Raw genomic sequence first — 23,796 nt, 5'->3', positions numbered from 1 at the left:
TTAAGACTCTATGAAAAAATTTGCCCGCAATTATAGCTGAGTGAGGAATTTTAAATTATTATATGATTTCTCAACATGGAAAACTCCTAGGGAGATGTCCCATAATAGGTATGTTGGGGGGATATTGGTGATGTCAAAGCCGGTGAACTAAAGTTAAAGATTAAATTACTGTGTATAGAAATTTCAAGTTCATTTAAAAGCTCATGGGAATATCAGAATATGCCTACCGCTACAGAAAATAATCTCAAGAGAGTGGCTCTGTGTGAAAAATTTTAGGGAAATGAAAAGAAGCTCTCTGAAGTTTCGATGAAAACAAATATACTGTAGTTTTAATCGGCTCCACTTCCATCCCTATTTGAAGAACAGTAGGTGGAGCTATTTGAGGTCTAAACACCAAAAATCTTTTCCCGGAGTTCAAGATTGTGCAGTAATTGGTTAGGACTCTGAGCGCCGCTGTTCACCAATCAGGGAGAGAAAAGCAGCGCGATCCTGCTTGCGGTGCACGCGCCTGGAGCACAAAGCACGGATAGAAACTAACCATCGCCTCCCGGGCTGTGAGGAAACTGAACGGAGGAGCTCTGGAGCTCGGGTCCCCCAGCTGACGGATTCTTAAGGACAGGCGTGGCGGTCCTGACCTCGGCGATCAAAGGAAAAATTGGAAATAATCCAGAAAAGTGACAATGATTTCTGCGCGACTGCACCGGGACTGCAAAGGGCTGGTCCTGTTGGGAGTTCTCCTGGGGATTCCGTGGGAAACTGGATGCTCCCAAATCCACTATTCAGTTCCTGAGGAGCTGGAAAAAGGCTCCTTCGTGGGCAACGTCGCCAAGGATCTGGGGCTGGAGGCCCGGGAGCTGGCGGAGCGCGGAGTCCGCATCGTCTCCGGAGGTAGGGCGCAACTTTTCGCTCTGAACCCGCGGAGCGGCAGCCTGGTGACCGCGGGCAGGATAGACCGGGAGGAGCTCTGTACCGGGGCCATAAAGTGCCAACTAAATCTGGAGATCCTGATGGAAGATAAAGTGAAAATATACGGGGTGGTGGTAGAAGTGAGGGACATTAATGATAATGCCCCCTACTTCCGGGAAGGTGACTTAGAAATAAAAGTGAGTGAAAACGCAGCCACCGGGATGCGGTTCCCCCTTCCCCACGCTTGGGATCCGGATATCGGGAAGAACTCTCTCCAGAGCTACGAGCTCAGCAACAATACTCACTTCTCCCTGGAGGTGCAGAGCGGCGCGGACGGGAACAAGTACCCGGAGTTGGTGCTGGAGCGCGCCCTGGACCGCGAGGAAAAGGCGGTTCACCGCCTGGTTCTCTGGGCCTCGGACGGCGGCGACCCAGCGCGCAGCGGCACCGCGCACGTCCGCGTGACGGTCCTCGATGCGAACGACAATGCCCCGGCGTTTGCGCAGCCCGAGTACCGCGTGAGCGTCCCGGAGAACGTGGCCGTGGGCGCCACGCTGCTGCTGGTCAACGCCACCGACCCTGACGAAGGAGCCAACGCGGAAGTGACGTATTCCTTCCGGTATGTGGACGACCGGGCGGCCCAACTTTTCGAGCTAAATAGTAATTTAGGGACAATTTCAACCATAGGGGAGCTGAACCACGAGGAATCAGGATTCTATGAGATGGAAGTGCAAGCAACGGATAATGCAGGATACTCGGCGCGAGCCAAGGTCCTTATCACGGTTTTGGATGTGAATGACAACGCCCCTGAAGTACTTGTCACCTCTCACTCCAGCTCCATTCTGGAGAACTCCCCCAGAGGGACGTTAATCGCCCTTTTAAATGTAAATGATCAAGACTCTGGGGAAAACGGGCGAGTGATCTGTTTCATCCAAGAGAATCTGCCCTTTAAATTAGAAAAGTCTTATGGAAATTACTATAGTTTAGTGACAGACACACTCCTAGACCGGGAACTGGTCCCTAGCTACAACATCACGGTGACCGCCACTGACAGAGGAAGTCCGCCCCTGTCCACCAAAACTCACGTCTTACTGAATGTCGCAGACACCAACGACAACCCGCCTGCCTTCTCTCATGCCGCCTACTCTGCCTATATCCCAGAGAACAACCCCAGGGGAGCCTCCATAGTCTCCCTGACCGCCTACGACCCTGACTATGGAGAAAACGCCCAAGTCACTTACTCCCTGGTAGACGACACCATCCAGGGAGCTCCCCTGTCCTCCTACATCTCCATCAACTCGGACACAGGCGTCCTGTACGCGCTGTGCTCCTTCGACTATGAGCAGTTCCGAGACCTGCAGCTCCAAGTGATGGCGCATGACAGCGGGGACCCTCCGCTCAGCAGCAATGTGTCACTGAGCCTGTTTGTGCTGGACCAAAACGACAACGCACCAGAGATCTTGTACCCTGCCCTCCCCACTGATGGCTCCACCGGCGTGGAGCTGGCACCCCGCTCCGCAGAGCCCGGCTACCTGGTGACCAAGGTGGTGGCGGTGGACAGAGACTCAGGCCAGAACGCCTGGCTGTCCTACCGCCTGCTCAAGGCCAGCGAGCCGGGGCTGTTCGCGGTGGGGCTGCACACGGGCGAGGTGCGCACTGCGCGGGCGCTGCTGGACAGAGACGCGCTCAAGCAGAGCCTGGTGGTGGCGGTCCAAGACCACGGCCAGCCCCCTCTCTCGGCCACTGTCACGCTCACTGTGGCTGTAGCCGACAGCATCCCAGAGGTCCTGGCCGACCTTAGCAGCCTTGAGTCTCCTGCCAGCCCCAACGACTCTGGCCTCACACTCTACTTGGTGGTGGCGGTGGCCACAGTCTCCTGCGTCTTTCTAGTCTTTGTCATCCTGCTGCTGGCGCTCAGGCTGAGGCGCTGGCACAAATCACGTCTGCTCCAGGCTCCCGGAGATGAGTTGGCGGGCGTGCCCGCCTCGCACTTCGTGGGTGTGGACGGGGTGCGGGCTTTCCTGCAGACCTATTCCCACGAGGTCTCGCTCACGGCGGACTCAGGGAAGAGCCACCTGATCTTCCCGCAGCCCAACTACGCGGACACGCTCATCAGCCAGGAGAGCTGTGAGAAAAGCGAGCCTCCTTTGCTATCAGGCGATTCAGTATTTTCTAAAGATAATCATGCATTCATTCAGGTGAGTCCATATCAAATACTCTTCCCTGAGCTTTGAGCAAAATATCTCTTATTATAGGTAATGAGTATATATTTGGAATTTATAGCAGGCACTAATAAAGTTAGGGATACACAGTAGACACCGATGACAACCCTGCCGCTTTCCCTCAGGCCTATTTATAACAAGTTTTATATATTTGTATGTGTTATATATAAAATTTTGTATCCACTTTATAGAGTACTTGTTAATACTGTCTAGTTTCTCTAATTTAACTTAGGAACTATAAAACTCTTCCTGCTTTTAGTTGGTCTTATTTCCCATTGGCCGTGCAACAGTTTTATATGAACATCTGATGCCAATTTATCTGTTAAGAACTCAAATTCTTCTAGAGGAGATAAATCTAATTCGATGAAAGTGATAAATGATATTTTAAATAAAATTTTATGAATAGAGTGACTTCAACTACACCTTAAATGGCTAAAAATTTCAGAAAGTGCATTTCATTTCTTTTGAAGTGCAATGATTCCTTCCGGTCTTTAGGGACGCAAACATTTCTACTGTCTCAGTGTGGAAGCCACTTCATGATTTCAGATCGTTCTTGAACTTCCAAATGTGGCGAACTTAGTTCTTACTTAAAACTTACTAGCTGAAATATGCAAACAGTATAAGTGTTCTCATAAGGAAATACTGAACAGATGTTTTTGTTCACCCCCATTGTAGGTTTCGGGAATACAATGTCTGTATGTGTTTCTAGGCTATATATTTCTTTTGCCCATTTTATCCACATTGATGATTTTAGTGATGAATTTGTGGAACACTGAGAGTTAACACATTGTGTTTTGAGCACACTTTTTGGTACTTTGTTGAGGTTGCTGTAATTCTCTTTTATGTTAAATTTCCCACAACTTTCACACTTGTGGAAAATTTTCTGGAAAATTCAGGTTCTAAATGTTTCCCTAAAAAACCGTATGCTTATTTAAAGTACATTATTCATGAGGAAGCATTGCTGGGACTGTGAGAAGCCTGGTTCCTTTGGGTGAATTCTGGTATAAGGTAGGGAATAGCATCCTTGTTATTTTCTATATTTGTTGTGTATCAACTTTCAAAAATACAATAGTTAACTAAAACCTCGATTTATAAAAGAGATTGAAAACCATTTAGAGAAAGAGAGAGAATCAAATGGCCCTAAAATGAGACAGTTACTGCTACTGAGGTTCACATGCCACGTTATGCTTCTTGACAACCAAGACCAAAAAGTCCTCAAATACAGTGTTGTTCTACTTGCATGTGATGCTTTTTAAAGGAAGTTTTGAGCATATCTAAATATGCAGACTTTGGGTTGACATGAAGTTCCAAATGGAGCTTAGTAAGTAGAGCTTTCTAAGTAGTACCAAGGGGAATAGAGGGCACTGTCCCCCCTGTTGTTTTGTCAAAGCTATCAAAATGTTTATCTCAAGGCCAGTTTTCATATGGTGGTCAATTCCAAAGGAAAGATGGAACACACAACTGAAATTATGTGGGAAGTTAACCTAGTATTGTCCAAATATGCTGATTTCTGTTCATTTAACCCAATTTAGTGATAATCATTAAGAGCTAGGGCAATGAATGATCATGACCCATCTCAGATATCAGTCATCTTAACTGTGCTTCCAGTTTGAGCTAAATAAACTTCACTAAATGGTTGTTGAGTGAATGAATGAACAAATGTATGTGCTCTAGGGATTACCTGTTATCAGTATTCTAAAATGTAGTATGATAGAAAAATAGCAGCTTTTCAACAAGGTAACTCCTAACTGTGTGACCTTTGACAAGTTATTTAATTTTTTTCAGCTTCAGCAAAATAGGGATAACAATATATAAAACAATATATAATTTGAGAAACTGCGGTGAGGACTAGTGATAACATATCACTGGTTCATAACGTGCTTCATACATAATATGTACTTAATTAGCAGTAGCCATTTTTTTACATCATTGGTAGAAAAACAGAAGTCATGCTTTTAATGTCAGCATGCTTAACATTCTGTTGGGAGGAGTAATAATGATCTGTGTGCTTCTCTGGATGGTGCAATGGGATGACCCGTGGGTGGAAGTAAAAATGTTCTAAAATTGTTATGAAAGCTAGTTTTAAAATCTTAAGTTCCTAGAAACATTCTTGATTGAAAAGCCCCTGTTTGAGGTCATAAAAGAGGGGTAAAGATTCTTTTGGAAGAGACCATTTAATGAGTGTTAATTTCTCTCTCTCTGAACCATAGTGTAACCTAAATAAGGATCCTGTTATTCAAAGGACCAGTTTACCCCAATAGGATTGCTAGGATGACTTACCTGGATGATGGATTGCCAAAACCTGAAAGTTGGAGTTAATTTGAGTTAGACTGTGTGAGTTTAAGCTAATGGCTATACAAAATATAAATCTTGGCTTTAGGATATTTGTTGATAATTTAGGATTGATAATTAGGATATTTGTTGATTGATATTTTTGACTGGTTTCGATGTTTGTATTTCTTCTGGTTCCAGTAATGAAATTACACCAAGAACTTTGCTTATCTTTCTATGGTTATGAGAGATGTGTATGTGTTCACTTAATCTAATAAATTTATCAAAGCGTTCAGCTGTAACTTAAGCTCCACTATTTTATAACACCTAAATTTGGAATGTAACCTATCAGCAGACATTCTTTCCCTACTCCATTCTAGAAGAGGACTGTGCTCCTTGAGGCATCAATAAATAGCCTAGGATCCTTGCTGAGACTGTACAGCTTGTTGAGACTATAGACCATTGTCAAGTCAATGAGAAATCGAATAAAAATTAGTGGGTCATGTCACAGTTTCTCATTTACATGTGACAGTACAGCTGTGGTCATGAATTGAATAGATAGGTGAAAAGTCCGCTTTTTCCTCATGGAAGATATCAGGTTTTAAAAGATAAACACCTCCACATTAACTATGTGTAGTTCTTTGTATGTCAATTATACCTTAATAAAGTTATTTTTAAATTTTGAAGCAAACACATAATTATGAAGGGATGTTTATCAAATTTATATATATGTATATTTACTCTCTATATAATATAATTAATAATATAATATAATAATATATATACACACATATATATATTTACTCTCTAATGTTACACTTAGAGTTCCTTTTTAGGAAACCATACCTGATGAAAGTTATCAAGCCCTGGCCAGTTTTGCTCAGTGGTTAGAATGTCAGCCTGTGGACTGAAGAGTCTAGGGTTTGGTTCAGGTCAAGTGCACATAGCTCAGTTGCGGGCTCGATCCCCCGCCCCAGTTGGGGTGCATGTGGGAGGCAACAAATCAATGTGTCTCTCTCTCTGTCTCTCCCTCTCCCTTCCACTCTCTCTAAAAAAATCAATGGAAAAAAATCCTCAGGTGAGGATGAACAGCAACAACAAAAAGTTATGAACAGGTATTAAGGTCACATTCTTAAAATACTGATGGGAAAAGATAACCGATGGTAAAGATAATTGGAAAAAAATCTTCGCTAGAGGGTGTTTTTTGTATACCAAATGGGAAGGGCTCTGGGCAGAAAGTGTGAAGAAGTTGTCATTAGATGGACCATAGAGTCAAATAAAATAATTTATCTAGATGTAAAAGCAATCAGATGTAAAAGCTTCTCCTAGAGAAGCCATTAAAAGATCTACTCTGTTAATACTGAGGACAAGTATAACATCTTAGTTCATCTTTAAGTCTCAAGCATTTCATACAGTGGTTTACACACCTTCTTAAAACTCAATAGAAGGCTTGAGTTCGATGATTAGAAAGTGGTCTCTGGTGGGGGGGATCATACTGAAAAACCAATTATTTTACACATGCTTTTCCTCTATAGTGAACTCATAATAAGAGCCAGCTCTCTGACCTATCTGTACAAAGCTAAGAAACTAGGGATTTGTCAAAATTTTTAAATCCATAAGATTTCAATATGGTGACACTTCTTAGAAGCTTTCTATATATTTGCAACTGGAAGTTTAGCCAGTAGTTCAGCCTGAGACTGTGTTATATGAAAGGAAAAAAACATCCCCTGTCCCCCCCCCCCCAAAATAAATAAATAAATAAATAAATAAAAAGAGAGACTCAGCCTAAAATACTCTTAAACATCAGAGGGAAATTTTTAAAATGTCACCGCTTTGACTTCATATACTGGAGTCACTGAGGATACAAATTCCCAGGAATATTTAATCACATGAATGAGATTGTACTAGCCTTTCAGCTTGCAAATTGCAGTGAGAAATATCTACATTTCTCATTGCTCTCAACTCTTCAGAACCTTAGCATCTGATTTCTTCAGGCTGCAGCTCTAGAGTAGGGACTCAGAGCACCGCTAGCAGCCAAGGTGAAAACAGAGGTAAATGAGGAGTTTCCATAGGTTTCCACTGGATCACTTTCCTAATCAGACCTTGCCAAAGATCTGGGGCTTGGTGGCCAAGACTTACCCACTTGGAAGCTGTGGGTTATTAAGAAAAAGAGCACTTCACACTGAGTGAAGAAAGCGGAGACTCACTTGTGAGTAACAGGATTGACCTGGAGCAGATATGCCTACATGCTAGAGTTTGTATCATATGTTTAGAAACAGTTGAAAATATGTTGAAAATCCTTTAATTGTTTTTCACATTAATGTAAATATTCAAGATGTAAATGATAATACCCCATGGTTCAGCGGAGTGTTACTGAGTTAAATATGTGACTTGGCCCAGCCTGGAGCAAGATTTGCAGTAGAATCTACAGAAGATCCTGATGTTGGAAGCAATTCTTTTACAAAATCACCACCTTCAGAGCAACTCTACATTTGCCTTCAAAGGAAAAGAAAACAACAGTGAGAACAAGCACACTGAACTTATGTTAGAGAAGCTACTAGACCTGGAAAAGCAAAGCTCTCATCACTTAGCCCTGACAGCCTTAGATGATGAGGACTTCCTGGAAGCAATGCAGCTACAACACCCCCGCCCCTCGTTTTAGCCAGGATGTATACAGGGTCAGTCTTTGAGAAGCCATGCCCTGCTTCCGTGTCACCATGGTGGGGTCACTGACCTGGATGAGGGCCTCAGAGTGAAAATAAGTTATGCCTTTGCAGCCCAGAGTACCCATATCCAGTTTAGCCTTGATCACCACAGTAGAGAAAGAAAAACTTAAAATATATTGGACTATGAAGACATTAAAAATATTCCATGGTTTCAGAAGCAAGGAGCAGGGTGGAACTGGCTGCCCAGTGTAGCTGAGATCAAAATTCTAAGTGATAATAACAAAGTCCCAGGTTTTTACTTCTGTTTCCATTATGATTACTGAAGATTCTGCACCTTGGCCAGTCATCGCCCTGTTTAAAACACAGGATCCAGATTTGGGAGAAAATGGAGAAATACAAGAAAATGCACCTTTCAGGATATAATCTTCCATGAATAATTGATGAGGCCCTGGATCTGGAGTAAACCCTGGAGTACAGTGTCACCATCGTGACCACTGACAGAAGCAAGCTACCCCTCTCCTCCAGCAGAAGCGTCACCCTACACATTGGTGACATCAACAACAATATGCCAGTTTTCCACCAGGCCTTCTACGTGGTCCACATGGCTGAGAACAACCCTCCTCCATTGCCTAAGTCTTCACCTCAGATCTCAACATGGGACACAGTGGCCATATCTGCTACTCCACTGTGGCTAATTCAAATGCTTTAAGTGAATTTGAACTAGCAGCATGCTGGCTAGGGACCTTTCCTGTAATCAGGTGATCATACGAAAGGATCCCGATAATGTTAGCATAGGTTTTCACTGAACTAGCAGTTTATAAACACTTCAAAAATTATATTATATTTGCATATAAAATTTCCCATTATATGTCACTGTAAGTGATTTAGAAGCTTGAATATAACCAAAAAGGAAAAGGAAATTAGGTAAAGTGGATAATATGGAAACAGAAAAGAGTGAAAGGAGAATTATTGGTAAGTCAAGAGAGAGAGAATGTTAGTAGTAGGATGCATAAAAGTATGTGTGATTGGTTAGTCATGGCAGGGTACCTTATTGGCATGGATTTTGTTGTCCGTCTAAGCTATGCTATTTTTATTATAAATACTACCTGGATGCTGGTCTCTAAAAGGAATTCAGCAAATCAAATAATTTGGCATCTTCAGCATGGATTCTGATGCTCACCTGAAGAGTTTGCTAAAGCGTGGAAACCAAGAATAGGCAAGCATCTCCACAAATGTGCCACTTGCATATATTGGCTTTATCTTGTGTAACACTTGCTCTAGCAGTGTATTAGGGGAGGCGGTGAATATTCCTGGTAAGCAGAAGGCATTTTTCTGACACCTACTGACTCTTCTATTTACTTTATTTAAAATTGACTTTTACATGTGGGATGAGGTAGCAATTCAGTGAGGTAAAGCTCAAGGCTCTATTTTCCCATGTGGACGCCCAGTTTTTTTAGCATCGTTTGTCGAAAAGATTTTCCTTTTCAACAAGCTTTGGCACGCTTGTTGAAAATCGTTTGATACATGTGAGTCTATTCCTAGACTCTCTGCCATGTGCCATTGACCTGTTTGTCTATCCTTCTGTCTTGACTGTTGTAGCTTTATAGTAAGTTTTGAAGTCAGGTAGGTAAGTCTTCCAACTTTTTTCTTTTTCAACATCGCTTTGACTACTCTTGGTTCTTTGTCTTTCCAAATAAATTAATCTCATCACTTTCCAGAGGGGAAAAGCCTGCTGGGATTGTGAATGGGATTGCACTGAATCAATCCATCCATTGCGGGAAGGGTCATCTTAACAATACTGAGCCTTCCAATCCATGAGCATGTTATATATTTCCATGTACTTAGGTCTTCTTTAACGTCTCTCAGAAATGTTTTGATTTCAGTGTAGATGTCTTGAATGTCTTTCATTAAATTATTTCCACATACCTGATGGTTTTGAATGTTACTGTAAATTGTGTTTTTATTTTATTTTCTGATTGTTCCTTGCTAGTTTATAGAAAAACTAATAGGTTTTTGTATTTTCCATATGCTTTTGAAAAACAAGAGGTGCAGGGTACTCTATTCTTATACTGTATGAGACTGTCATGTGAGAGGACACAGCATAAGCTTAAACCACCTCTGCATAAGTTCAGGCTACCATTCTCTGCCATGTATAGGCTCAAAGAGCCAACCCAAAAACAAGAGCCTGCCCCAAGTCTAGTAGTGAGTGGTTCTTTCATGCATTTATGTAACAAATATTGATTAATTGCCTGCCTTATGCAAGGCACTGTCCTAGGTGTCAAGGATGCAGCAATGAGCACGGCAGATATGATTTCTGCCTTAATGGGTCCCTATTCTAAAATATGATCTTTTATGAGCCTGATAAATGCCACCATGAAGAAAAACAAGGATGCTAAGAGTGTATGTAGCAGGGAGGCCTACCACAGTCCAAAGGGCCAGGGAAGGCTTCTTTCAGGAAGGATATTTAGAGTGAGATCTGAAGGGTGAGTAGAAGTGAGCTAGGCAACAAGGAGATTAAAGAAGAAAATGTTAGGCAGAGGGAATAGCATGTGTGAAGGTCCTAAAAAAAGAAAAGGTGAGCACCTGGAAAGGGCTAGAGAGGCTCAAAATGAAAAATGAGTAGAGCCTTGTAAACATATCAGATACTCTGGATCTTATTCTAGGTACCCTTGTACTTAGAAGCTATTGAAAGGTTTAAACAAGGCAGTGGCAAGATAGGATTTGAATTTTTAAAACGTTACTCTGGCTGCTGTTAGGTGACTTGATTTATGAGGGTTATAAGTGGAGGTAGGGAGATCAGATGGGAGACTATGGCAATGTTCCTGGTAAGAAACAACTGGAATGGATGAAAAGGAAGGCAGTGGGTATAGAAATAAATGGATGGATTAGACATACAGTTAAGAAATAGATTTAGCATGACAATAATGGAATGGCTCGAATGTAAACTCCGCGAGGGCCGGGACTATTTTGTTTATTATATTCCTCAGCATCTGGCAAGATCGTTTCCTGGAAAGTGGTAAATCCTCAATAAAATGCTGTTGACTCAATAAGTACAGTGGATGAAAGAGAGGAAGGATTGAGTCATTTCCAGGTTTCTAAATTGCGGAACTGGATGGACCAGTTGAGGTACCATTTTGTAAGATGTGGAAGACTAGCGAAGGGCAGATTTCAGAGAAATCAGGTGTTGAGTTGTAAACATGTTAAGTTTGAGATTCTGAGAAACATCTAAGTGCAGATATTAAGAGTGTGGTTGGACATATGGTCAGCATTCTTTTACTCTAATTTCTTCCATTGTAATAATCCATTCAGATGGGTAGATCCTTACCAGGCTAAGCATGATAAACTTCCAGATAGCTCTACACTGGGATGTTTATGGGCTCATGGCAGAGCTACCCATGTTTTATTTCATGTTAAATAAACTGGTCCTGGTGCCCAGTTCTTTTCTGCCGCTGGAATTCTGTTTGGGTTAAAACTTGTCAGGCTGTTTTAATTTGTTATTTAGTTTTCTTTTACTTGTTCGTATGTTTTCCATGGAAACTTTTAAGCCCAGTTTTTCTTTACCATCTATTTTTGGCTTACAAACAGTAAAAGTATAGATAAGGAATGTTGAGGATAAAAGATGCGTAGGAATTAGAGCTGCCTGTTCAGGGCCTCTCTTGCTGTGGTGGGATCTTTTGTCTCTCCTTTAATAAATGTTTGCTTTCGCTAAAAGAAAAGAAAAAAAAAGATACATAAGAATAATAATAAAATTGCTGGGAGGTTGTGTACCCATACATATCTTAAACATCCTATAGAGAGTCTTCAGTAACCATGTTAAAAAGATACTACTTTTTGTTCTCTGACTTTCCTCTGATATATATTGGGTTCTTCATCAATGTATTAGCTTTGTCTCCCCAACAAGAACATGAGCTCCTTAATGGCAAAGATTTATTTATTTTTTTTCATGCTATATTTTTAAGGCCTGGGACAGTGCTTGATATTGTTAAGCTCTAACTAAATATTTCTTGAATGAATTATCAGGAATTAAGCAATAGTGTGGTAGAACTTCTACCATATCTACCAAATGATGGTAGAACTTCTTTTCCCCTTGGGGGGGATAGAAATTTTCCATATTTTGATAGGTGAATGATATGGATGTATGCATTTGCGGAAACTCATTGAATTCACTGTATATAAGCAATACTTCAATTTAAAAGAGGGATTTAAGAAAATAAAACATCAGATTCCTCCCTACACCCTCATCTTGCCTCCAGACTCATCCCCAAGATAAGTTAATATCTGATTATTCCAAGCATTTTTGCATATGTAACTATGTGTGCTTTTTATGTACAATAGGGATCATTTTATAGTATATGTACTGTTCTGCAACTTGCTTTTCCCAGTTAATAATATCTCAGGGACATCTTTTCATTTGAGTCCTTATAGGTCTGCCATCCACCTCAATCTTAGTAATTTTCTTTTATTTATTTTATTTTAGGATAGGAAACACATTTACATGATTCAGAAATCAAAACAATATAATAGATATATATTGTCTCATTCTCATTCCCATCCAACTCCTATTCCACCTCTGTTTCCTCCTACCTCCAATATGTAAACATTTTATTTATTTATTAAGTATCCTTTCAGCATTTCTTTATGCAAATTTGGGCAAATAAGGATATATGTTTTTGTTTCCCCCCTTTTCTGACAAAAAAAGGTAACACTGTTCTATATCTTGCTTTCTTCACTCTACAATGTATCCTTTAAAAATCTTTTCATATCAATACATAAAAAGCTATTTTTTTAAAAAGCTGCTTCATATTCCACTGTGATATTACAGTCTCCTGATTAATAAATTGGTACTTGGGTTGTTTCCAATCATTGATTATTACAAACAACTGCACTCAGTAGCCTTGTATCTACATTATTTTATACATACGCAGTAAATCTGTGGGATGAATTCCCAGAAGTGAAGTTGCTGGGTCAAACAGTAAATAGATTTGTAATTTTGATAGATGCCCTCACAGCAAGTGCTCTTTTTAACTTTCTATTTTGAAAACACTTCAAATTTACAGAAGGGTTGCAAAAATTATACAAAGAACTATATACCCTTCACCCAGATTCATCTATTGTTAATATTTTGTATTTTGCTACATTTCCTTTATAATTTCTTTTTCATTCTCTTTATCATCATTTTCTTATATATTTGTATATTTACACATATGTTTATGTATTTTTGTGTGTGTATACACATGTTGTTATTTTTATGAACTATTTGAGAATAAGTTGTAGACATCATGCCTCTTCAATTCTAAACACTTCATTGTGTATTTCTTTTTTTTTTAATATATCTTTATTGATTTCAGAGACAGGAAAGGAGAGGGAGAGAGAAAGACAGAAACATCAATGATGAGAGAGTCATTGATCAGGCCCACAACCCGGGCATGTGCCCTGACCGGGAATCGAACCCTGATCACCTGGATCCAAGGTCGATGCTCAACCGCTGAGCCACGCCCGGCTGGGCTCATTGTGTATTTCTTAAGAACAAGGATATTCTTTCATATAACAAAATTTCAGTAATGAAAATCAGAAAATTTAACATTGGTACAATATGATTATTTATAGCCTACACTCAAATTTTACTAATACTTTACAGTAATTTTTTCAAGTCCAGAATCATGCATTGTGTTTAGTTGTCATATCTCTTTAGTTAACTTTAATCTGAAACAGTTCTTTAGCCTTTCTCTGTCTTTTATAACACTGATATATATTTTTTAATCCTCACCAGAGGATATTTTTTCTATTGATTAGTGGAAGAGAGGGAGGAGGGAAGGAGGGAGGAAGGCAGGGAGAGAGACAGACAGACATTGATGTGAAAGAGACACATCAATTGGTTGCCTCCCGCATGTGCCTGATCAGGGCCGGGAATCATATTCGCAACTGAGGTACATGCCCTTCACTGGGAATCGAACCCATGACCCTTCTGTCTGAGGGCCAATGCTCTAACCACTGAGTCAAACTGGCCAGGGCACACTGGTATTTTTAAAAAGGCTATAAGCCACTTATCTTTTAGAAAGCCCTTAATTTTGGTTTGTTTAATGCTTCCTTGTGATTATATGGAAACTAGGCACCTTTAGTAGAATATAAGTTATCCATTGTTGTGTAACAAATTACCCTAAAACTTAGTGGCTTAAAACAACAATCATCTCATACATTTTGTGGGTGAGGACTCTGAGTAAGGCTTAAAACAACAATTTATTATCTCATAGGTTTTGTGGCTCAGGAATCTGAGTGTCTCTGCCACAAAGCTTCTCACAAAGCTGCAATCAAGGTGTCAGCTAGGGTGTTGTCTTATCTGAAGGCTCAACTGAGGGAGGAGCCACTTCTAACCTCTCTCACATAGTTATTGGTGAGATTCAGTTCCCCACAGTTGTTGGAATGAGGGCCCTAGTTTCTTGCTGTTTGCTGGAGGTTTACCTCAGTTCCTTGCCATGTGGGGCTCTCCATGGGCAGCTCAAAATATAACATCTGGCTTTCATTAGGGAAAGTAATGGAAAGAGCTAGAGAGAGAAAACAAGATCGAAGCCACAATCTTTTTGTAAACCTAATTTAGAAAGTGGCATACCATCACTTTTGCTGTATTTAGTTCCACCCACTTGGTTCAGCCCACACTCAAGGGGAGATGATTTTCTAACTCCATTTATAATTATTTCTTCTACATCTATTAGTTGCCATTATATCATAAAAGAGCTTTTCCCTTGTTAATTATTTATTCACTTGTGACTCATGTGTTTTTCTCCAGTGAATTATATTCCATTATTGCCACTATTTGTTTTGATACCAAATTGTTCTAGATATATTTACTTTATTTTTTAGATTTATTTTTATCCCAAACTGTTTTGTGAGGAAGAACTTCTTCAAGGTGGTTCCTGTGTCATTTTGTTATGCCTCTATCATTTTCTTGAGCACTTTCTTACTTTCTGATATAAGATGTTACAGGATTATCTTACACATTCCCTGCTCCAGTCATGAAATGAGCCATTTATCCAAAAAGTCTGCTTCTTTTTAGTAGGAAATAGTACTTAGAAACTAAGCTCTGGGTGCTAGGTGTAGGTATAGCTAATGGGCTGTCATTGTTTCTAGGTCTTTTCAGCAGACAGAGCTGGGGAACACACACAAACACACTCCATCTACAGCTATACACACACACCTTCAAAAGCCTGGGCTCATTTTTTCTTGTTGTTGTTAATCCTCGCCTGAGGGTATTTTATCCATTGATTTTTTTTTTTCAGAGAGAGTGGAGGGGAAGGAGGGATGGAGAGAGAGAGAGAGAGAGAGAGAGAGAGAGGGAAACATCGATGTGAAAGAGCCACATCGATTGGTTCCCTACTGCACACTGGGGCTGGGGATCAAACCTGGAACCCACGTACATGCACTTAACCGGGAATCAAACCCGAGGCCCTTCAGTGCATGGGCCGGAGCTCTAACCATGGAGCCACATTGGCCAGGGCAGCATGGGTTCATATTAGTACCTCCAATTCAGTTTCTTCGCAGCCTCCCTCCTTCCCACCTTTGTATTTTCTTTTCCAAAAGTGAGAACTCTAGCTCCCAACATAATGAATGTATTTACTCAGTCCTAAAATACACAGAAAGGAGTTTTAGAATTGCTATACCCATACCAAGGTGAAAAGCCTACAGAACTCAAGATTTGCTTGCATTGTCTTTAAACTGAGGTCTATAGTTAAAGTACGGTGTTCAAAGTCACTTGCAGGATGGTTATGTTATTTGAAATAAAGTTAAGGTTATTAATTTCTGTTGTATGCAATTTTAGAGTTTTTCAACACTGTTGACTAGTATTCTTTTTTGAATATGTAAAACATTAACATAATTAAAATCAAACAATTTTTTTTAGTATACTCAGAAAATTGTCGCTCCTTCCCTATCTCTTCTGCCTCATTCATAGGACCTAACATAGATAATATAGTTCATTAGTTTCTAGTTTATCCTTCTTGTGTTTCTTTTTGCAAAACACACAAAAAAATCACATATATTTATATTTTCTTATTTCTTGTTTCTTTCACAAAAGGTAACATACTGCCCTGGCTGGTTTGGCTCAGTGGTTAGAGCATCGGCCCATGACTGAAGAAGGGTCTCGGGTTCGATTCCCGGTTAAGGGCACATACCTGGGTTGCAGGTTCTCCCAGCCCTGGCCGAGGCACGTGTGGGAGGCAAGCAATCGATGTGTCTCTCTCACAGCAATGTTTCTCCCTCTCTCTCTCTCTCTCTGAAAAGCAATGGAAAAAATATCCTCAGGTGAGTATTAACAACAACAAAAAAGTAATGTACTATCCAGGCAGTGCTGGCTTTGAACAATTACAATGTACATAAATTTCAGTTGCACAGTTAAAATAATACCAGTCTCCTAAAAACAGTTCAAACTTCAGTTGCGGTGGTATGTTAACCGAGTAACGACATAAAGTACAAATTTCGTTGTTAGCCCTTCAGCCCTCAGATTCCTTTGCTAATAAACATGTGCACCAAATCTCATGGCTCCTTTCAGTCCGTTTGTGTTTGGTTGCCCTGCGTCTGTCGCCGAGTTCATGCAGGGACAGCAGAGCATGCAGTTGTATTGCCTTCCTGTCCCCCAGTGATAAACCCACGCGACATTTTACAGAAATGCACAGGGGGAGTTGGCCAGCGAGAAGGAAGCGCGTCAAGAAACAAAAGCGATGGTGCTGTCAGCGGAATTTGAGTTAAAGGTAAATGGAGTTACCCAAGAAAAAGCTGACCATGGGGTGTGGACACTGCTGCCTTCGAGTCGCGAGACACGCGGCCGAAGGAGCTTGGTGAAGGTGAACTTAACACGAGTGGGGAAAGCGGCTGCGACCAAACGGATGAAGATGTCATAGAAAAAATGACACGAGCAAAAAATTGCCCATTCGAGTAACTCAGAAATGTTTCATGCCATTGAAAGCTCAAAGGACATGTTGGATGGAAGTTGATCCAAACAGAAAGGAGTATGACAGTTTGCCAAGGGATAGAAAGAACGCTTGTTCCATGTTGTAAATTATGGGATGAGAAGAAGCCAAACCCTCCTCTTAATAAGTTTTTTACAAAGAAATAAAACCCTTTAGTTCTCAGTGGTTCTAATATTTTAGATTACAATGTACTAAATATATATTTTATTATTATTTTTATTTCCCTAGAAGAGAGTTTTTAATGTTTTCATGAAGTTTTTTTTAAATATATTTTTCTTGATTTCAGAGAGAGAGGAAGGAAGAGGGAGAAATAGAAAAATAATGACGAGAGTCATTGATCAGCTGCCTCCTGCACACTCCCTGCTGGGGATCGAGCCCGCAACCCGGGCATGAGCCCTGACGGGGAATCAAACCTCGATCTCCTAGATCATAGGTTGATGCCCAACCACTGAGCCAAGCCAGCGGGCTCATAAAAATTTTTAAAGGTCATGGAGCCATCATAATCTCCCCATTGATTAGGATCACTTTACAGTTTCAGCTTGCACGGTCATTTCTACAGTCCTGCACTACCACGCAAAGAGAGGAATGCCTGTCTTTAGCCTTTTGCACTTTGCTTTTTAAAAAAAAATTTAATTGATTTTATTGCAGTATAATTTATATATAATAAAATGTACCTTTTAAAATTACACAGCTCAATGAATTTTGACAAATGTTTGCACCTGTGTAACCACCACTATAATAAAGACACAGAACATTTCTATAACCTTTAAAAGTTCTCTCATGCCCCTTCACAATCAATTTCCTATGTCCCTGACTCCAGGCAAGTACTGATCTGCTTCCTGTCACTATAAATTAGTTTTGCCTCTTCCAGAATTTCATCTAAATAGAATCCTACAACATGTGCTCTTTTGTGTTTGCTTCTTTTGCTGAATATATTTTTGAAATCCATTCACATTGTTGCATGTATTAGTAGCTTGTTCCTTTTTATGGCAGAGCGGTGCTGCATTGTACAGCTATGTCACAGTTTGTTTAGTCATTCACCTGTAGGTGGATATTTGGATTGTTCTCAGCTTGGTGTTTTTCTGAATTAAGGCGATATGAACATTTATGTAAGACTCTTTTTGTGGGCATAGTTTTTTAGTTCTTGGATAAATACCTAAAAGCACGATTTCTGGGTCATATAATATGGGAAGTATATATATTTAGCTTTACAAGAAGCTGCAAAACTGTCTTGTGTTTTTAAAAATATATATCTTTTTTGATTTCAGAGAGAGGAAAGGAGAGGGAGAAAGATAGAAACGTCAAAGATGAGCGAGTCATTGACTGGCTGCCTCCTGCACTCTCCCCACTGGGGATGGAGCTCGAAACCCCAGCCAGGAATCGAGCCCTCGATCTCCATAGGTTAACGCTCAACCTCTGAGCCACGCCAGCCGGGCTGCAATACTCTTTTATAAAGTGGTAATATCACTTTACATTTCCATCAGCAGTACATGAGAGTGTTGTTTGATCCACATCTTCCACAACTTTTTAATTTTAATCATTCTAGGGGATGTGTAGTACTATCTCATTGGGGTTTTAATTTGTGTGTTCTCATTGACTAAAGATATTGAACATTTTTTCATGTGCTTATTGGCTATTTGTATATCTTCTTCTTGAAATCTGTTCAGATCTTTTGTTCACTTTCAAGTTATTTATCTTATTAAAACTGAGTTATGAGAGTTTTAGAATTCACATCCAAAATGTATTTTTTATATCGTATATGTGTTTTGTGGATATTATGACTTGTTTTAAAGACTGGCTTGACTTTTCCTTTTCTTATTAGTGTCTTTTGAAGAGCAGAAGTTGTGATTTTGATAAAGCTCAATTTATTCATTTATATCTTTTATAGCTTTTATTTCTTATATCCTATTTAATAAGTCTTTGGCTATTGCAAAGTTCTGTTGATTTTCTCCTATATTTTCTTCTAGAATTTTTATAGTTTTACCATTTATAATTTGGTACATGATCCATTTTGAGTTGATGCTTGTGTATAATGTAAAGATTCATATTTTCCCAAAGGGATATCAAGCTGTGCCTTTAGAAAATTTGCTGAGAAGATTATCCTTCCCCATTAAGAAATCTTGGCACCTTCCTCAAAAATCATTCAACCATAAATCTGTGTCTTTTTGTGGAATCTCTATTCTAATACACATATACTGTAGCATTATAATTAAGTCTCAACATCATGTAATGTTAGTTCTCCAACTTTGTTTTCCTTTTCCAAAATTGGTTTTCCTATTCTAGATCCTTTAATTTTCATGTAAATTTTGGTATCATGCTGTCACTTTCTTTAAGGGCAAAAGAGACTTCTGGATATTGATTAGGGTTGCATTGACTCTATAACTTCAATATGGGAAAAATTAATGATATTATTGAATTTTTGACCATGAACATGGTATATCTCTTCATTTATTTAAGTATTCTTTACTTTCTCTAAGCAATGTTTTGTGTTTTTCAGTGTGCCGATTTTCTGTATGTTTTGATAAATTCGCTGCTTATTATTTTTTGTTTTCTACTATTCTGAGTAGCATTTAATATTTTCTTTTTCTAATTGATCAACACAAGTATACAAAAATACAATTGATTTTTTAATTGAATTTATTGAGGTAACATTGGATATATTGATCTTCTATCCTGGGCCCTTAATAAATTGACTTATGAGTACTAGTAGGTTTTTTGTTTTAGATTCTTTAGGATTCTCTACATACAGAAACATGTTTTCTGCAAAAAAAAAAAAAAAAGACTTTTATTTTTTCCTTTCCAATCTGTATGCCTTGTCTTTCTTTTACTTGCCCTGTTGCATTGGTTAGAACTTCCAGAGCAAAATCAAGTAGAAATAGAAATGAGAGTGGGTATTCTTGCCTTGTTTCTAGTCTTTTCTGAGGGTAAGCATTTAGTCTTCCACCATTAAGTTTCCATAGATACATTTTAGCAGATTGAGGATGTTTCCTTTATTTCTAGTTTGTTAAGTGTTTTTATCATGAATGAGTGTTAATTTTGTGAAATGCTTTTTTGCATCTATTGAAATGACCATATAACTTTTCAATTTTACTTCTTAACATGGTAAATTACACAGATTAAGTTTTCAAAATGTTTGATCAACTTTGCAATTTTATAATATACCCAACTTGGTTGTCATATTCTAGCCTTGTATCTAGCAATATATAGCTAGCAATATAGCCGGATTCAATATGCTAATATTATGTAAAATATTTTTGCGTGCATGCTTATGAAGGATATTGGTCTGTAGTTTACTTTTCCTATAATTTCTTTGTCTCATTTTGTTATTAGAGTAACAGTTTTTGGTTTCATTGATTTTTCTCTCTATTATTTGAACATTTCATTAATTTTCACTCTCATTTTTATTATTTCCATCCTTCTACCATGTTTTCTTTTTCTTTTTTTTTTCAAATATGTCTTTATTGAATTCAGAGAGAGAAAGAGAGAAGGAGAAAGAGAGATAGAAACATCAATGATGAGAGAGTCGTCATTGATCAGCTGCCTCCTGCACGCCCCCGACTGGGGATCGAGCCCACAACCCGGGCATGTGCCCTGACTGGGAATCCAATGGCCATCTCCTGGATCTTAGGTCGATGCTCAACCGCTGAGCCATGCCTGGTCGTGCCAATTATATCAGTTTTTGTTTCATGTGTTTTGAAGTTCTGTTATTTGGTATATACTTATTGAAGATGGCTATGTCTTCCTGGTGGATTGACCTTTTATCATTGCATAACATCCCTCTTTGCCTTTGGTAATTTTGTTTGGATAAATAGGCATTTAACATTGTTAAATCTTCTTGATACTTGGTAAATTGAACCTTTTTGTCATCTTGAAATATCTCTCTTTATCTCTGCTAATATATCTTGTCTGAGCGTCTACTTTCTTCTGATATTAATATAGCCACTCAGCTTTCTAATAATTAGTGTTTATGTGACATATATTTTTCCTTTCTTTATATATAAAATGCATTTTCTGTAGACAGGATAAGCTTGGGTCTTTTTATTCATCTCTTACCTTTAGTTAGAATGTTCAGACCACTTACATTTAATGTAATATTGATTAGGTTATGTCCACCCTCTTGCTCTTTGTTTTCTTCTTGTCCCATCAGATTTTTAATATTGTTCATATTTTCTTACCTTATTTTAGATCAATCAAGTATTGTTTAATAGTCTATTTGTTTCTGATATTAGTTTATTAGATATCCTCTTCAATTTTTAACTATTTGTTCTAGGGTTTATACTATGTACCTTTTACTGATCACCATAAATATAATTCGCATAAGGTATAGAACTTCATATATAATGAAGTACACTTTAACAATAGACTTCTATTTCCCTTTTGTTTTTCTGTGCTATTATTTTCACACATTTTACTTCTGCATATATTTCAAGCCCCACAATATGTTATTTTTGCTGTAACTAATCAATTGTCTTCCAAAGAAATTAAAAAGTGAAAGAAAGGTCTTTGATATATAACCTACATTTTTATCATTTTTGTCACTAATTTCTTTACATAGATCCAAGTTTCCATCTGGTGTCATTTTCCTTCAGACTAAAGAACTTCCTTTAATGTTTCTTCCAATATGGATTGGCTGGTTGCAAATTTTCTTTCATTTTGTTTGTCTGAGTAAAATGATTTTACCTTCATTTTCTGAGAGATACTTTTGCTGGATATAAAATTCTAGGCTGACAATGTTTTTCTTTCAGCACTTTAAAGATATTGTTCCTCTCTCTCTTCTCTCTGCATTGCTTCTGATTAGAAGTCTATAACCTTTGTTATCTTTGTTTCCCTGTTATTTAATGTTGCTTTTCTTCCAACTGCTTCTAAAATTTTATCATCAGTGGCCTTCAGAAATTTGATTATGATGGACCTTGGTGTATTTTCCTTTATGTTTATCCTACTTAAGATTCATTGAGCTTCGTGATTCTGTAGGTCCATAATTTTCTTTAAGTTTAGGAAGTTTGGGGTTATATTTATTCAAAAATGTATGCTCACATACAATTATGGAACCTCAGTGTCACTTATGTTAGACCACTTGATAATTTCCCAGGTTGCTGTATCTCTGTTCATTTTAAAAATGTATTTCAGTCTGGATAGTCTCTATTGTTGAAAACAGTTACTATCTGTCTGAAAGTTCAGCGATCTTTTCTTTCTCAGTGTCTAGGCTACTGCTAATCTCATCTAGTGAAGTTTTCATTTCACATATTGTTCACCTCTAGAATTTCAATTTCATCCTTTCATTTCACTCCATTTCTCTCATTATTGTCATGTTTTCCTTTAAATCCTTGATAACATTTACAATAGCTGTTTTAAAGTTCTTGTCTGCTAATTTCATCACCTCTGTCATTTCTAGTGCTGATTTTCTTCCTGGTTTTAGGTCACAATTTTTGCTTATTTGCATATCTAGTAATGTTTTTATTGGATGGCAGACATTGTAAATGTTACATTGTTGAATGTTTGGATTTTATTGTCTTTAAGAAGTATTGAATGTTTTTAAGTTATTTGCAGAACAGGTTGATCTTTTCAGGGCTTGTTTTTAAGCTTTGTTAGGGCAGGTCCATAGAAGCTTTTGCCTTGAGCTAGTTTAGACCTATTGCTAAGTTGTAACTTTTAAAAATTTATCTGAGTGTTCAGCAGAGTCACTATATTCTGGCTAAATGGAATTCAAATATTTCCCATCCCTGTGGGAGCTCCAGGAATTCTTCATCTCATAGTTCCCTTGACAGTTGTTCTTTGCCCAGCTTCAAAAGAATGTCAGTCTATGTATGCTCAGATTATCATTCAGCCAAAGACTCAAGGGAATCCTTATCTAAATATCTGGAGTTCTTTGTGTAGCTCCATTCTCTCTGGTGTTCTGTCCCACAAATTCTGGCTGCCTTAGTCTCTCCATGTTCTAATTTCTACTCCTCAATTCAGTAAGGCCACTGTGTTATTCTGGGATTTTTCCTTTACTGCCCTATTTTCTGAAAATTGCCTCCAGGCAAAATAAAACAACAACAAAGATCCCAGGACTCACCACATTTGCTTCTCTTCACTCAGTTTTGCACTCCTTTTGAGCAAATGTTCTAAAAACATTTTCCCATATTTTCATCAATCTTCTAATTATTTATAGTAGTATGGCTAGTACCACATGGTCAAAAGCAAAAATCTTCACTTCGCTTTTTGCACTAAGAATATATCCTGGAAATCTTTTATATCAATTTATAAAGATCTTTGTTGTTGTTTTTTTAATATGTAGCTTCAGAAAACTCCATGTGTATACATATCAGTCTATTAAACCAATCTATAGTTTGTCGTTTAGGTAGTTTCCAATCTTTTTTGCAATTACATATAATTTTGTAATGAATAACTTGGTACTTACGTATTTTCATAATTTTTATGGTGTATATTTAGGGTAAATTCCTAAAACTCTGATTTTTAGGTCATAGGCTAAATGCATATGTAGTTTTGTCAAATATAACTATTTAACTCCATAATGGGTTGCATCATTTTGCATCCCAGCCAATAAATGAGAATGCTAGTTTTCCAAGTCCTTACCTACAGAGTATGCATCAAGCTTTTACATTTTTGCCAATCAGATCATTAAACTCAAAATAGTTTTTTTGTTTTTTTTTTTAAATATATCTTTATTGATTTCAGAGAGAGGAAAGGAGAGGGAGAGAGAGAGATAGAAACATCAATGATGAGAGAGTCATTGATCGAGCCCGCAACCCAGGCATGTGCCCTGACCGG

At 38.6% G+C, this 23,796-nt stretch overlaps 1 protein-coding gene across 20 annotated transcripts in view; it reads left to right on the top strand.

Annotated features, from left to right (window-relative positions):
* Positions 1 to 23,796, top strand: part of LOC308555970 (protocadherin gamma-C4) — a gene marked incomplete at its 5' end in the record, with an annotated part of 156,214 nt that overhangs the window by 94,750 nt on the left and 37,668 nt on the right. Inside the window, one exon of one of the 20 annotated variants that reach the window (XM_081134840.1) lies at positions 71 to 3,104. The exons of the other annotated variants lie outside the window; for them this stretch is intronic. Within the exon in view, the coding sequence (XP_080990966.1) occupies positions 681 to 3,104 (2,424 nt within the window). Of the gene's footprint in view, positions 1 to 70; positions 3,105 to 23,796 lie in introns of those variants that run through there. 20 annotated transcript variants of the gene reach the window in all.

The sequence above is a fragment of the Miniopterus schreibersii genome, assembly GCF_964146895.1.
Source record: "Miniopterus schreibersii genome assembly, chromosome: 4".
Lineage (NCBI taxonomy): Eukaryota > Metazoa > Chordata > Mammalia > Chiroptera > Miniopteridae > Miniopterus > Miniopterus schreibersii.
Note: the sequence above shows the minus strand (reverse complement) of the source record. Positions and strands in the feature narration are given on the sequence as shown.